This window comes from Pelobates fuscus, chromosome 1 (assembly GCF_036172605.1).
Source record: "Pelobates fuscus isolate aPelFus1 chromosome 1, aPelFus1.pri, whole genome shotgun sequence".
NCBI classification, from domain to species: Eukaryota; Metazoa; Chordata; class Amphibia; order Anura; family Pelobatidae; genus Pelobates; species Pelobates fuscus.
Genome location: NC_086317.1, coordinates 469,253,444 through 469,269,912, shown reverse-complemented (window position 1 = coordinate 469,269,912; position 16,469 = coordinate 469,253,444). Strand labels below are relative to the sequence as shown.

General features: G+C 38.9%; 2 protein-coding genes across 13 annotated transcripts in view; both read left to right on the top strand.

Annotated features, from left to right (window-relative positions):
* The window catches only part of CREBZF (CREB/ATF bZIP transcription factor), a 217,798-nt gene that overhangs the window by 166,938 nt on the left and 34,391 nt on the right, over window positions 1–16,469 (top strand). The window lies entirely within an intron of this gene.
* SYTL2 (synaptotagmin like 2) overlaps window positions 1–16,469 on the top strand; it is an 84,140-nt gene that overhangs the window by 66,128 nt on the left and 1,543 nt on the right. For all 12 annotated transcript variants that reach the window (XM_063431408.1, XM_063431382.1, XM_063431399.1 and 9 more), the window contains 8 exons: window positions 2,284–2,378; window positions 6,503–6,622; window positions 7,496–7,665; window positions 9,276–9,378; window positions 9,921–10,082; window positions 10,783–10,861; window positions 13,954–14,053; window positions 16,099–16,304. In XM_063431408.1, coding sequence (XP_063287478.1) covers window positions 2,284–2,378; window positions 6,503–6,622; window positions 7,496–7,665; window positions 9,276–9,378; window positions 9,921–10,082; window positions 10,783–10,861; window positions 13,954–14,053; window positions 16,099–16,304 — 1,035 coding nt within the window. The remainder of the gene's footprint in view (window positions 1–2,283; window positions 2,379–6,502; window positions 6,623–7,495; window positions 7,666–9,275; window positions 9,379–9,920; window positions 10,083–10,782; window positions 10,862–13,953; window positions 14,054–16,098; window positions 16,305–16,469) is intronic.

Here is a 16,469-nt window from a genome sequence, read left to right as displayed (position 1 = left end):
GGAGGTAGCAGAGAGGCAGGGCTTTCTGAGCTGGGAGAGCATAGGCATACAATTGTAAATTTTGTTTAAAAAAAATTCAATTTTTTTTTATTTTTAATTTTATTAAAGATCCAGTGAAACAGCTAAAGCCCAATTGTCATAAACTAGGTGAGAAAAGACTATGCAATGGCGTGCCATGACTCTATTTCGTGCTTCTGTAAATACTGATTTAGTTGACCTTTGGGCATTAAGTTTGAAGCCTTTGTTTAAGTACAATTGAAGCCACACTGGTTTAGCAGTAGCGAGCAGGTTTATACACAATGTAGCTCTGGTTTAGCTGGATCGAGATGCATGTGTCTCTCGGAATCTATAAAACTGCAGATTACGTGATGATCCAGCTTATTTACCTGGAATGAGAGCAAAGGACCTGCAAGACAGGTTTCTTTAATCGCTCTATGGAAACTGCAATCTTACATCTTTCTACGGAGTGGATTATTTATTGCCTGTGACAACTTTGTTCAGTCACAGACCAGCTCGACACAGCATGGACGTGATGAATGTTTTTAGGAATGAGTGAACTCTTTTATGCACCAGTGTATTTGGTTATGCAATGCATGGATTTTGCTGCTCTATTCTGCCTCCCAGTACAAACAAAAACATGCAATTGTGTATCGGTGCTATTAGTGTGTGTGTGTGTGTGTGCGCGCGTTTGTATGTATATGTGTACAAATGTATATTTCTCCGATTTGTTGAATGCTGCTACCACATTCCATACAGATTTGGAATAGAGCGCAAGTAACCTTTTTATACATTTTTTTTGTCTTTTTGGTTATTCTACCCAGTATTTGTTTTATTATTACTATACTCGTGTTGCACATTTATTATTGTATATTGTCTTTAAATAATGAACATTACAGGCTAAAAAAAAAAAAGGAAATATAATGCAGCAATTTCAAAACTCTAAAAGATTTCAGTCCCTAAAAATAGGACACTCACATGAAACGGAGCTAATAAATGTTGCATAAATGCCTCTGGGCTTGTTCCAGTGTCTCCTCCCCTGAATGGTAGTATAATTCAGCAAGTATGTCTTTGGTAAAATTTACTTTCAAGATAAAAAAAAGAGAGCAATAGGCCATACTGTAATCTGTATGAATGTCAAAGATCTTCATAAGGCAAAGTACTGCTCTAGTTGACACAAACTAGCTCCAGCAGAGTGGATTCTAACAATGCCCTAGTTGCTGAATAATACGATCATTGAGGGAATGGGGCTAGAGGAATTAAGTTAGAGCTAACCTATCAACATATCAGTTCTGTTTTCATGTGTGTACCATTTTTAGGGATTTTTAACTTCTCACGGTTTGAAATTGCTGCACTGTGATGCCTATTTCTATTGTATATTGTTGGTTTATTTAAAGACCATATATTAAAAGCAGATCTTTCGTTTTCGGGGGTCTTTCCATATCCGTGACAGCTTGGGTGTCCAGTGGTGTTTTTTTGTTTGTTTTTTAGTTTTGTTTTTCCTTTTTCCCTTCCCGCTTATTTAACCCCTTAAGGACCAAACTTCTGGAATAAAAGGGAATCCTGACATGTCATGTGTCCTTATGGGGCTAAAGGTGTCACCATCTTCATCCTGCCGGTCCTCTCTGGCTCGTGCTTTATTTGTGAAACTGTCGGAGCTTTCATAGATCAATGTCTGAATCCCACAACAATTACTTAGGACAAATGCTGAGATTGGACAAAAGTTGACTGCGGAACTCTCTGTCTTTATGTCAACCTCAGGCTTGTCTATAAGACAAAATAGTCCATACTTTGTCTTGTGGTCTCTTTGGATAACGTTGGCATTTTATTACAATCCTAACGTAGCCTTAATCAGTATTTTATAAAGAACATATAATTACGAAATACTGAAAAGAACAGATCAGCTTTAATATTACAATACTCATGTAGCACTTATTTGAAACAGATATTGGATATATTTTGTATTAATCGTGGGTTTTCAATACAGTTTGGTTGAGTTTTAATGAATAAGGAACTCCATTTTGCAAAAGTATCCCTAGAGACCAGCTGATGATGGCACAAGCCACAATTAGTCCAGAAGTTTAAAGACACACTAAAGTGTGGAAGATGGAAGAACTGGCAGACTATGATTAATTTGATAGTATTTAATTATATTTAAGTTAATACTTTAACCCTTTAAATGAAGTATGGGAGGGATTTCTAATTCTGCATAAACCAGTATATGTAATAGTGCATATAAACTAATGTGAGTTAAAGACTGATCTAAAGAGCACTGGTTATGTTTAGTTCCTACAGATATCGAAGTTCAAGAAAGCCAGTTTTCAAATCCAGAGAAACTCAAACAAATGAGCAAGTCTGTGCCAGCATTTCTTCACGAGGAGGTATGTCTTTTAAAAAATAAAGTACATGGGCAAAGTGTACCAAATTATATTTTTATATTGTTGTAAACTGTGAGTTAAAATAGCCAATCTGTGAATACAGTCAAAGAGAGAGCCATACCATTGGTGTTCCCTCTAAGCACTTTTTGATAGCACTGAAACCAGTTTGGTCGTAATAGCCAACTTGTGAATACAAGTCAATAGAGAACATGTCCAAATCTGCTAGATTAACCTAAATTCTAAAAATCTGCTTTCAATTCAAAACGAATCACTGTTTATTAGGCATGTGCATGGGGAAAATTTTCGGTTCGGTTCGGGATTTTCGCAATTCAGCACTTTAACACTTCGGAAATTCAGCAACTTCGGCATTTCGGGACTTCGGTACTTATTTTGCAGCCACTTAGTAGATAACTCCTTAATTCCCACGGTATTAGGGTGTTATCTACCAAAAGGCTGAAAGACCTAAATTGGTCTTTCAGACAAATTTACTAATACTAAGTAAAAATGACTTTGTATTAGTAAATTTTGCCCCTACTCGCTATACCGTGAGTAGGGGCATGTCTAGTAAACAGTGTTTAAAAAAAAAAAAAAAAAAATAGGGTCCCCCTCCCGAACCCCCACCGCTTTAACTAAAGGAGGACCTATTCCCCCCCCCCCCCGGCCCCCACTCCTGAGTGGCGTGTGGGGGCCCTAAAGTAAAATGATGGGGGGGTGGGGAACCTATTGTCCTCCCCCCCCCCCCGGCCCCCACCCCTGAGCGGTGGGTGGGGGCCCTAAATACTAATAAGGGGGGGAACTAATGTCCTCCCCGCTGGCGCCCACCCCTGAGCGGCGGGTGGGGGCCCTAAAGTAAAATGATGGGGAGGGACCTATTGTCCACCCCCAGGTGACTAGGGGTCTCCAAACTCCTAGTCACCCCCGACCCCCACCCAAAAAAAATTATCCCCCTACCTACCCCCTCACCCTAAAAATAATGAGGAGGCCTTTAACCAAGTACCTGTAAAAAAATAAAACTTACCATTCGATGTTTTCTTTCTTCTAAAATCTTTTTTTCAGCCCCAAGAAAGGTAAAATAAAAAAAACATAATAACCAACGCAATTAAAAAAAAAAAAGAGCGCAAAAAAATAATCCTTCTTCACCCATGGAGGGCTCCGCACAGACTGAGCTTATGAAGCCTTGCCCCGCCCTGCAATTAGGCTCAGAGCACTCTGGTGGGTTTAAGCCATCCAATCAGAGTGTTCTTGTAGCGTTACTCACCTTTCCCAGGGGCCGGCCGCGGTCCTCTCTTCAAGCCGCGCGCGTTCCTGCGGCTGCACGAGCCGCGCGCGGCTCATCCGACGCTTCAGACAGGAAGGTGGGCAGTGACCGCGAGATGCGGTCACATGTCCTGCCTGAATCTAAGAGCGCGCCGTGAGTCTCGGGCGCGCTCTTAAAGAGACAGTGGGAGCCTAAATTGCCAAAAGGCTCCCATTGGCCCCTGTCATCCCACACACCCCATACACTTACCTTTTGGGGGTGTGGAAGTGACAGGAGCCAATCACATTAGTTTTGAACCTATTTACACTCACCCTTTTCCCTTAGTTCCTTGCCCTATCTTGGTTTCTGCTACAGTTCCCTTTAGCGCTTGTTGTGTTCAGTTGTGTTCCTCCGTACTTGACCTTGGCTTTGTATTCTGACTTCGTTTTCGCTTTTTCCTTGTCTGTTCTGTTTGCCGGCTTGCTGTTTCCTGTGTACCAGACCTCGGCTTGTCCTCGTTTACGCTGTCTCTTTGTGCCATTGACCTCGGATTGTTCCTGACTCTGTACTTCTCCTATATACGTCGAGTCCGGCCATTCTAAGGTCCGGTAGACGTATCTCTCCTCTGTTCTGCCTTCTGTTTAGCTGGATCCTGCGTGTAGGGGTATATTCTCGTTACAGTTCTGACAGGTAAATGAAGCGACTGACAGGTAAGTCTCTAGATTTACCGGTCACAGCACTCTGATTGGTTGGTTTGAAATCCACCAATCAGAGTGCTCTGTGTCATTTTACACAGCGTGGGAAAGTTCTTTGGATTTTCCCCATGCTGTGTAATTTGACTCATAACTCTGGTTACTTAATCCACCAATTACCACCAACTTACCTGTCAGTCTCTTCATTTACCTGTCAGAGCACTGTGATTGGTTGGCTTAAACCCACCAATCAGAGTGCCCTGAGCCTAATTGCAGGGCGGGGCAAGGCTTTACAAGCCTTGCCCCGCCCTGCAGAGCTCAGTCTGCGCGGAGCCCTCCATGGGTGAAGATGGATTTTTTTTTTTTTTGCAGTTATTTTTTGTTTAGTTTTTTTTAATTGCGTCGGTTATTATGGTTTTTTTATTTGGCCTTTTTTGGGGCTGAAAAAAGATTTTAGAAGAAAGAAAACATCGAATAGTACCTTTTTTTTTTTTTTTTTACAGGTACTTAGTTAAAGGTACCCCCCATTATTTTACATTAGGGCCCCCACCCGCCACTCAGGGGTGGGGGCCGGGGGGGGGGGCAATTGGTCCCCCTTTTAGTTGAAAAGCGAGTAGGGGCATAATTTACTAAATTTGGCTGAAAGACCAATTTAGGTCTTTCAGCCTTTTAGTAGATAGCTTCCTAATACCGTGGGAATTAGGGAGTTATCTACTTATTCATTCCTGTCATTACACTGACTGGCCAAGTAACTTACATTTTATTTGAATGTAAGTGTTGCAAATGCTTACAGCTGAATCCTGGCTATGTTTGTATACTTTTTATTTAAAATTGTATACAACGTAACATTCTTCTTCTTTCAGTGGGTAAGTATATTGGTACTTAGGCACTTAGGCACTTCGACACTTTGGAAATTCGGTCATTTCGGAACTTCGGGAAATCGGCACTTAGGCAATTCGGACATTCAGAAGGACCCGAATGTCCGAATTGCCCGAAATTCGTCCGAATTCATATTCGGACCGAAACAAATTGCACATGTCTACTGTTTATCAGATTTGGAAATGTTCTATAAATCGGCCATTGTCACAAGTTTTTGCTTAAATTCTGCAATTTCTTTAATTCACTGCATCTTGGTGTTTAGTGAATACATCTGTATGGTATATGTTTACGAGGGAAGTTGTGACTGGCTGTTTATTATCTTTGCACCCCATGACAAGTTGTGTGGCAGTATCTTGATGCCTTGTTGCTCTCATAGAAAGTGAAGCGCACGGCACAAGATCCTGGTATTGCAATGGAAATTGGGGAGGTAGAGAACTTGGACAGGAGCTGTGGATGTTCTATTGCTCTTTGTTTAAATATGGGCATTTTGTCAACCTGTACATATTCTAAAAGGAATGTTATTTGGGTTTCTGTGTTTGTGGTATGTGGGAATGATTGCTAACCTATGTTTGCACTTCTTTGTGTTGGTGCATGTATGCATGTTCTCTAACAGAATGTATAAAACACTGCTGTTTTTTATGTTCATTTGTTTTTTATTTGTCTCTTGTTTAAATAGGACTCTGTTCCTGCATATAGGAATATTAGATTAAAAAAAAAAAAAAAAAACGTACAGCACACCGCTTAAAAGGGCACTATAGTCGCCAGCACCAATACTGCTTAATGTCGTAGTTAAGGTGTCTATAGCCTGTCCATGCAGGCTCGGCAATGAAAATGCTACATTTTCAGAGAAAGCACCACTAGTGGCTGTCACCCAGATGGTCCCTAGAGGTGTTTCCTAGTCTAGAGCTGCACATCGTGCAGCACCTCCATTCAATGTCTCCATGCTCTGCATTGAGACGCTGCATGTTCCCCATAGACTTAAATCGTACACTTTCTGTTCAATTCACTGCTCAGTTAACAAAAAATGATAACCTACAAGTTATGCTAAATGAATGCAATGACTAAACACAATTTTAAGAGTACAATGTGTGAAAACAAATGTAGAATTAAATGTTGTTTTGTAGCATTTTTATCAGTAGAAAGTCTACTTATTTGAGTTTTATAAATGTTGAGCTTTATAACAGTCTTTGCCGTCTTCACGCAGGATTGCTGTATGTTTGTTTAATCTATCCACCTATGTGGCTGAAAATGCATTATTTGCTTGTGGCACTGCGCTGTGTACATTGTGCTGTTCCATGACTGTATGTAATGTCTTCTAGACCGATGGCAGAGACACAGATTCTGCATCAGAAAACAGTTTTCAGAGTGGCAAACACAAGAAGAGTCCCAGCTCTCTAACCAATCTTAGTGGCTCCTCTGGCATGGCGTCCATGTCCTCTGTATGTAAACTGTAACACATTGCTTATACTAATCCTGTCCTTGTGTATATGGTACTCCTAGTAACACTGTATCTAACTTGTATGAATTGGAACTCTAGCATGTGGTTTTCTTCCTTGTACAACATGTATCCTTGTAATTCTGTCTCTGACTAGATGGGATAAATTGTTTTGTTTTTTCCTCTGTTTTTTTAATTTATTTATTTTATTTTTATTTAATTTCAAAATAGCCAAACTGAGAACATGAGAATTACAGATATTGTGCCCTAAAATGTAAATTATTTTTGAATTTGAGACCCCCCAAAGGGGAGTTGGCAGGGAGGATAGATTTTATTTATTTACTTATTTATTTCCTAAAAACTTCTTGTTAAAATTTCTGTAACTTGACATATTTCAGGGATGTTTAGACATGTAGAATATCTTAATCTTTGAACTATGTTAAGTATGCGTATTGGAACTCAGTGGGTCTTTTTACTTTTACTAAAGCCAGTAATTGGCTACAGAGAGGGTGTTTTACATTGCTGCGCTGCACTCTATATTAAGTTTGGCTAATACCGAACACGGCTTGGAAAATTAGGTAAACAGAAAGCGGGGGATCTTTGTGTCTACATTGACTTGGCCTGTCCATGCTGGCAGGAACTGCAGGTACCAATTGAGTTTCAAAGTATTCACTCAGTCAAGTGCGCATTGGATTATATTGTCCATAATATGACTGTCACATTAAAGAGGCTTAGTGCATCTTTGCCAGGTGTAGGTGGTCTTTGGAACTCCAGATGTTGTGGACATCACCTACTTAAATGCATTTAAATAATTCACAAATATCCCCCAATTATATTGTTTCTTTACTAGTAATTCATTAATTGTATGAATTTCTAGGTAAGCGGAAGTGTCATGAGCATCTACAGTGGAGATTTTGGTAATGTGGACATAAAAGGCAACATCCAGTTTGCCATTGACTACGTGGATCAGCTGAAAGAATTCCATGTCTTTGTGTCACAGTGCAAGGATTTGGCGATCGGAGATGTTAAGAGGCAACGCTCTGACCCGTAAGTAAAATCTGACCAATCAAAGCCCAGGCAGGCGATACAATTTGCAATCTTGGCATAGTAATCTAAGACTAAATGAAAACACAGGCAAAAAAAATTGCGTTAAAAGGGTACTGGTGGCAGCTCAACATTTGGAATCTCTTGTCTGGTAAAATAGGAGATACTTGTAGGGAGAAGTGGGAGTAGCACTTTGATGTGTCCTCAGATGGTATATGGAATAAGAAAAATGGGACAGTGGAGGATGGCTCTGAATTGATGTACAATCCCTGTTTAAAGATCTGTAGTATTTCTTTGTCCAAGTGGACAGTCCAACGTATGAAACAAAAAAAACTATATAGTATGGTAAATCGTGATGGTATGGGACAGCTAAATATGTGAAATTGCACTCACATGTAATGGAGCCTTCTAAATGGCTCTTTTTAAACAGCGTGAAGTGGTATATTCCCCACTCTAGGATATTTTGATAGTGCCATGTCTCCTCCATGATCAATACATCAGAAAACAAAAAATAAATCTATAGTGCACACTGTGTTAAAATAAGTGCAATTATGTGAAAATCCACTGACTAGCTATTAAGGTTTTGCTCATTCCATAGACCTGGAATCCAGCAGATATTTGGAATAAAACAGGGGTCTTGGGAATAATATCCATATTTTGATGCAATAAAATAAATTGATAAAAACAGAATATAACTGTCAAACTAACGCATTTCACCAGAACATGGACACTTTGAGAAAGACCCATGTTGTGGTGAAACGTGTTAGCGTTTTACTAAATGGCCTGATCGATGTTGGTTACAGACTAACAAATGGTGCATTTAACCAAAGTAGTAAAAAACATAAATAAAACAGAACCGGGAAGTAATGGATTATATATTTCATGTTAGAAAGACTTGTTTGTCATACTCTTTAAATGGATTTCCTAATCTTTCCAATCATGGTTTTGTAACTTTTAATGAACTACTGATATTGTTAACATAAGGAAGGGGGGCAAAGGCACAAATGCCCACGCTTTAATCATTATTACCGTGACTTCCTTGTTTCCCCTGTGCAGTGTCTCTGCTTTATGTTTGAATATTAAATCACATGAATGTGTATATGAAGTAAGTCTAGCTTGTATATTATTATTACTGGCATTTATAAAGCGACAACAAATTCTGCAGAGCTGTACAATTGTATATGCCTGTTTAGATCATCCAATCAATTATTCTATGGGCAAGCCTTTAATCTTTTTTAAATGACCCTTATAATATAATCTGGAGGGTCTCTCCCCCCACCACCCCCTCTCCTTCTTTTGACATAACAAATAGTATCTATGAAAACATTGAGCCAAACTTCTTACCCTATCACTGGTACAACAATGTCTAGTAAGGGTTATTGCAGTACTCCATGTACACCACAAAGAATCCGAAAAACTCTGTACTACATTCGTAAGAGACTATATTGACTATCCAATGTATAGGACCCATGATAAATATCTTTGTCGACATGCATGTTTTTTTTAGTGTAGATAAAGCTGAAGACGTCAGAGTATGGTGTATAGAACAGAGCCCTTTTTAAAACACTCCTAAATCTACCTGGTGAAGTAACCCTTCTCTCTTCTCTTGTCAGGTATGTGAAAAGCTATTTATTGCCAGAAAAAGCCAAAATGGGCAAAAGAAAAACCGCTGTCAAGAAGAAGACTTTAAATCCTGCGTACAATGAAATACTTCGAGTAAGATTTCAGATATTAAAGCCACCCCACTTGTTTATTTTTATTCACCCCATTAAGGATAAGCCATTGGTTTACTTGGCTGGTTGTGATCACGTCAGCAGTTGAGTTTAGCTTCCATCAACCTCCGACAGTATCTTTCTGAGTGTTCTTGTTTTGTTTATTTTTCCTTTGTAAGAATTTAAGGGTTGTAGTAGTTGGTAAAGATCTTGATGTTAACATATTTGATCCCCATTAGAGTACAGGACTCTGAAACCTGTTCTGATGAATGACGACAGTTTAAAAAAAAAAAAAAAAAAAAAAAAACTAACCAAAAACAATTAGGTTTACTTTACAGGTATCAAAACATATATGGCGATGTGTCTACTAGTAAAGATAACAATATTGTAAAGAAACTGTCAATTCTAAAGAAACACTCCAGCATTCTAAATACATTTTTTTAATATATAATGCTAGAGTGTCGGAGAGATCCATGTATTTGTTATGTTTGGCTTGCTGTATTGTCCTCATGAAACCCTCCCAATGACGTTCTTGTTTCCTTTCAGTATAAAATCGACAAGGCTGCACTTCAGACTCAAAGACTAAACGTCTCTGTCTGGCACAATGATGCACTTGGTCGCAATAGTTTCCTTGGTGAAGTTGAGATTGCTTTGGATAAGTGGGATTGGAATAACAAGCAGATGAACTGGTATCCACTTCAGCCACGGGTGAGGAACAAGTTCACATTATGCTATTCATATTATTAAATAATACTGTAGTACTGAGAATCAATGGTGATCTAGGTAGACTAATAATGAATATGTAAGTCGGGTTTTTGGGTAAGAATTAAAGACCCACTTCCTGTGGAGTCCCCTTCCCTTCCCCTCCCCCTGTCTTTTTACTTTGTTGCACCATTTGACTCTTGTTTTTCCTCACTCCATTTAATGCCCCACACGATTTTCTCACCCTTTTGATACAGTAACTACAACAATCCTTATAAGCTTCTCTGTCCATGTTAGAGCCTTCTCCACCGTTACAATCTTCTTTCCTAATCTCCTTTCAATTCTTTAGGCCCTTTAACTAGCACATATGAAGTTCTCCCTTATCAGGTTACCATGTAAATGGTTGAAAGTTGTGACATCAGTTTGCGACATAACCAGGTGGACAACCTTGCCACTTCCTCAAACTATGATGTACCAGTTACATCACCATCCCACCAAGCTTAGACCTCTGTACATTTCCACAACCTCTTTTATATCTGATATTACTGTTCAGTTTAGCGTATACTTTATGTATATTTGTTTTCTACTCATGAATCTGCAGGGGTTTTAATAAATGTTTTTCATCATTCTAAAATGAAAAATGCAGACTTGTTCTTGATGATTTGCACAGTTTGGTCTTGAATTGTACTTCTTCCCATCTTCTCAGACACCAGCAGCTGGCATTGGATTGGAAAAAAGAGGAGAGATGAGATTGTCTTTGAAATATGTTCCGGAGCCTAGTCCTGGTATGTAACTACTTTATGAAGCTTGCTTTTTCTAGAAGTCATTGGAACATGAACTCTTTTAAAAGTGGTCTGTGTGATGTATACAAAAAGTTATACAATCAAAACCTTTGTATTTCACTCATTTAAATGACTGTGGATGGTAGAATTCAGCTAAATGTAAAGTAAAGTGACCCAGCCACATTTAAATGTAACGTCCTTTGTGTTGAATGTGGTGAAAACTTTTTGTAGAACTTTAATAGGTTTCTAGTGCAAAATAAGTGCTATTGAATTTCACTGGGGAATTACTGAACTCTTCACCTGTTCAGAACTTTGCAGATAATGTATTTAGAGAGCTAGCCTATGAGTCACTACGTAGTGTTGGGAGGATTAGAGCCTCAAATCTCTCGCCAGCCGGTTGGGAAGAATTACTGCCGCTTCTGGCTTCCTCCCCTTCACCAAGCACTGGCAGAAGAATATTGTACGTAGAAACTCCACAACAGGATGTCATATTACAAAGTCTCTATTTAAACAGAGTGCTCAGCTCTTGGCCTGCACTAAATTAGACCAGGCAGGGGGAGCAACATTGCAGCAGCAGCCTAACATACACTAGCTAGTCCTTGAGCTCCATCACAGATCAAAGAGCCTTTAAGGAGATAGATTAATATCCGTGAGATAATGGGTCACACTGGACAAGGCGAACTGTGGGACATAGAGACACAAGGGGTAGAGGGCACAAAGAGCATAAGAGTTAGGTGGGACACTTGGAAATCACAAACAACCACATTTATACTCCTCCACGCAACACACATTACCCCCTTTATCCACACAAACATATCATACATATTTCACTACATTCACACACACCAACACAACTCTGCATTCCCAAACACATCCATGCACATGCGCCACACCAATACATGCCTGCTTTTGTGTAGTAATCACCACATTTTCTTTTGAGCTCAAATCCCCTGGTATTTTGCTACCCTAACAATGACCAAGAGCAGTGTTCCAACTGAATAGAATGGAGTTGCTCTAAAGTGATCTAAAACTTTGTGTTTAAAGGGTCACTTCAAGCATCACAGCCACTACAGCCCATTGTAGTAATGATGCCAGGAGTACCCTGTTTGGTTCTCTGGTATTGGAGCAAACCATTTAGCAACGATATGCCCTCTTACCTTAGATGCTCCTGTCATGCCGGGTGATGTCATGCCGGATTCTGCTGCCAATGAACGGCACAGTGTGCATGAAAATTTGCATTAAATTAACAGAAACCCGGAACTCCGACAGCAAAGGCATTACATTTTATCCCTATTCATAATAAAACAATGCACATACAGGCTCTAGGCACCATGACCACTTTAATGGGTTTACAACCATACATATTCGATCACACCTATTACAGAGCAAGTGTAAGCAAGCCATCTCGTGTTTAAATACATCTTTCCTCAATATTCCTAAAGAAAGTTTATATCTGTTTTTCTTAAAGATTTTCTACCTGTAAATTTTGAGAAGCATAATATGACAAATGATCCAATTGGTAAATTAAAACATCTCAATTTTATGCAGTGTCAGGATATTTATATCGGCAGACATTTTGTGCTAAGATAGAAATGAAAAGTGTATATTGCCAGAGTCACTCAGAACAGAGCGGGACTCCATTTTGGATCTTCAGGCTAACAAAGACACAAAATGTCTATCCTTTCTGTAACTAACCACTAGCCTGAGCTAAGGAATGCATTATATAAACAAGCCAAGTGATAAGCATTGAAGCAGGGGGGTGGAATGCTCTGTCTAAATGTTAATAGAATAGAAATAATTTTAAACACAGACACTAGTGACAGAGAAGACAAAGTAATTAATGTTACTTTCTACATTTTACAAGGTCCCATTGTAAGTAAGGGGTGAAACTGAGTTTAGAACTGTCAATTTTAGAAATTACGATCAAAGTCGTTGCCACAAAGACTGAGGCAAACGCTTTGAACTGACAGCAAATTTAAGTTATGGTAGTCATTTTAGATAAACCAAATGACGTCAAAATCGTCATCAGGAAAAGTTAACTCTTTCCTGGATAGGAAGGTTTAGTGAGACGAGACTGCCCTCTATGGACCAAATACCTAAATTGCAATCTGCAGGTTGACCACACCTCTAGTATCCTATTGGTTATACCAACTGATGACGTACAGAGAATCTTTCCCTTTAAAAAGTTAGGACAAAGGGAAGAGAGTTTAGTTTGGGCTTTCAGATTCGGACATGCAGAGAGATCCAGCACAGATATTCACTCTGGGACTACCTACTCCTCTGATGAGAATATCTACTTAACTGGTAATTATGCTGGTTTTATTTAATTAATCTAAATTAATTAAAAATCTAATAGCATGATATATGACTGGATAAATCATGGTCAGGTTTCAATATTTAGAAATCTTAGTTAACTAAAGAATATATAGTTATAACCATTCCATTCTGCAGGTGGAATTAAGAATAATTATATATTAATGTGATATTATCACGTGTTGGCATACAGCTGTTTTTATCCAGGTGTATTGATTTGCTCTAAATAAGATAAGATATCTTTTTAGGCAAATTAAAATTCGGCTTATAGAATCTGGTAGATTATTCTTATCGGATGGTTCCAGGAAATGGATTAATGAGCTGGTTTGAATGTTATTTTAATTGAAAATTACATGAGACTAGGATATTATATGCCTAGGAGGATCTAGCCAGCATTGAAAGGGTTACTCAGTTGATTTAACTGTTAGCCAAGGTTTTACGACTTTTCGCTGGACTGTGTGAAGTTTAATTTTCTGTCTGTGAAGTACCCCATAAATCTTGTCTTGACAGTTGATGCTGTAGCTTTGTACTGTGTATAGCCATTGTATTGCATGCTTATGTTATACTAAATATTCACTGATTATTATCATGCATGCTGCCTAATATTATTATTATTTTATTTGTCACAATAAATTATATCTATTTGTATAACAAATTGTGATTTTATTTGTATGGAATACATTTCACTTACATGATAACGATCTCTTAGATCTAAGAGAATTGAAATAGTGGGCAATTCTCAACTGTTTAATATTATCATCCCATAAATATCCCCACAGCAGGTGTAAAGACCTCCCAAACTGGCGAAGTTCACATCTGGATCAAAGATTGCAATCAGCTCCCCATGCTCAGAGGAAACAAAATAAACTCATTCGTTAAATGGTAATTTTGTTTTAATGTTACTTTTTACCAACATTCTGATCGTGATCTGTTCAGGTATCTGAAAAAGGCTACATCGGATCCCCGGTATGCTGTTATATCACCTTAATATTCCAAACCAGGTCAGACCTGTGATCTGAGTGGAACTGTTGAATCAACTGGAAGCTGTATTCTGTTGGTACTAGAAATTGGACAGCCCTTCCATTATTTTGTGAATGGGACTGTGCAAAGTATTCTCTCATTCTCCACGAACTACAAAGTCACAGTTTGAGAGACGGGAGGTGGGAAGTCCTAGTTAGATTGAAATGGCTTAGAGGAAGTAAAGATTTCTTCTTTAATATAGGTCTTCTAACGGCAACAATGTTTTTCTTGCCTTAAAGACATGTAACTTTACCAAAGAGACTTTAGAGATACTAAATTAGAGGGTACTGCTTGACCACCGCTTTAAGGTGGACAGGTCCAGGTGAGAAGAATCACCATATTTTTAAATAGATTTATTATCTATATACTTTTTGCTAGCAGTTCAGCAACATCTCGTTCTAAAATATGCACTGCCCCCATGTGGTACGGTTGGGACAACAAAGACTGAGAACACTGATTTAAAGGCTAAGCTTTATTTTTATGTCGACGTGTGTGTACTTTTCTAAACAGACATTAAAGTATTGTATATGCCATTAATGTCAAATTGTATGAAAGGTAAGGTGTTTTTAGAGAACTGCAAATGATATGGAGATTTTACTGTATATTTTATTATTAGCATGTATATAGCAGAAACTTATTCCGCAGTGCTCAACAATATTATAAAGGAGGAATAAATGAGACCATTACAAAATGCTACTGGAACAATAGGTTGATGAGGACGCTGCTCAAATGAGCTCACAGTCTAGAGGAGGCAGTGTATAAAAAAAAAAAAAAATAACAGGAAGGGCAGAGTGGAAGATAGCAACAAGGTGGAAACTGGCGGAATTGGATGGTGAGAGTGGAGTGTCACCCTTAAAAAAAAAAAAAAAAAAAAAATTATTAAATAAAAATAGCAAGAGACAGGTTTGTGAAATAGAAGTTACTCTGGGAGGCCATATACTTTTCTAAAGAGATGGGTCATAAGGACTTCTTAAATGACTTTAGATTTGAGGAGAGTATGATGGTGGTAGGCAGGCCAAAAAAAGAGACGCCCACCAGAAGTCTTGCAAGCACAAGTTAGCAGTAAGGGTATGGGCAGCAGAGAGCTGAAGGCCACCGGCAGAGTGGAGAGATCATAAAGGGGCATACCTACGAATTAGTGTAGAATGTAACGGGGATTAGAGTTGTTTAGAGCTTTATAGGTAAGTGTAAGTATTTTGGATTGACTCCTAATAGGGTACAGGAAGCCAATGTAATGACTGACAGAGGGGGCAAGGTGTGAGAGGAGCAAAGGGAGAGAAAAATCTGCCGGGTGGTGAACTGCAGAGACCCAGTCTGGTTTCTGGAGAGACCATTTAGGAAAGAATTACAGTTGTCAATCGAGAGATTACTAGAGCATGAACAAGCTCCTTAGCAGCATCTAGTGTAAGAAAAGGGGCAGTGCCAGGCAAGGTTTTTAAGGTGAAAATTGCAGGATTTGGCAACAGACTGGATGTAAGGTGCAAAGATGAGACCAGAATCAAAGATAACACCAAGACAGTGAGCTTGCAAGGATGGGCTTATGTGTGTACCATCATGTACTGAGAAAAAAAGCAGCTAACAGACAAAAATAAAGGAGAGAGACAGATATAAATGTGGTGAGTGTGGTCGTTCGAAGACCCAGTAGATTTATGCATGTACCATCATGGACAGCAGTAGTTTTAGTGATGATGTACACAGTGTGCATATTCCAGAAGGCAATGTGATAGGAGATATTAGAGGGAGTTAAATGTTCATTGCTTTAGACTTTAACACTTTGCTATTAATATGCTAAATATCTACAAAACTGCACCCAAATCAAATTGATAGCTAATGAGGTAAACTATTATCTTGTCAAACTTTAGTGGAAACAATAGAATTTTTATGCTAGTCTTCATTTTGTCTCCTAGCACAATACTTCCTGACACAAGCAGAAAAAGTCGTCAGAAAACACGGACTGTGGACAAAACGCCCAATCCAGTGTTCAATCATACAATGGTTTATGATGGTTTTAAAGGAGAAGACCTGACAGAGGCCTGTGTGGAACTCACAGTTTGGGACCACAACAAACTAACAAATCACTTTTTGGGAGGCTTGCGTATTGGCCTTGGAACAGGTATGATTCAAGTTCACCATCATTGGAACCTTTATCAAAAAAAGATACATGGCCTACAAAATTAATGTATGGACTTGGTAAGCAGTGGGAGTATAGTTCCCGGACCACATTTCACACTGTGGTGATTGGATCTGTCTGGTGGGTGGAAAACTGTACGGGAGGGGA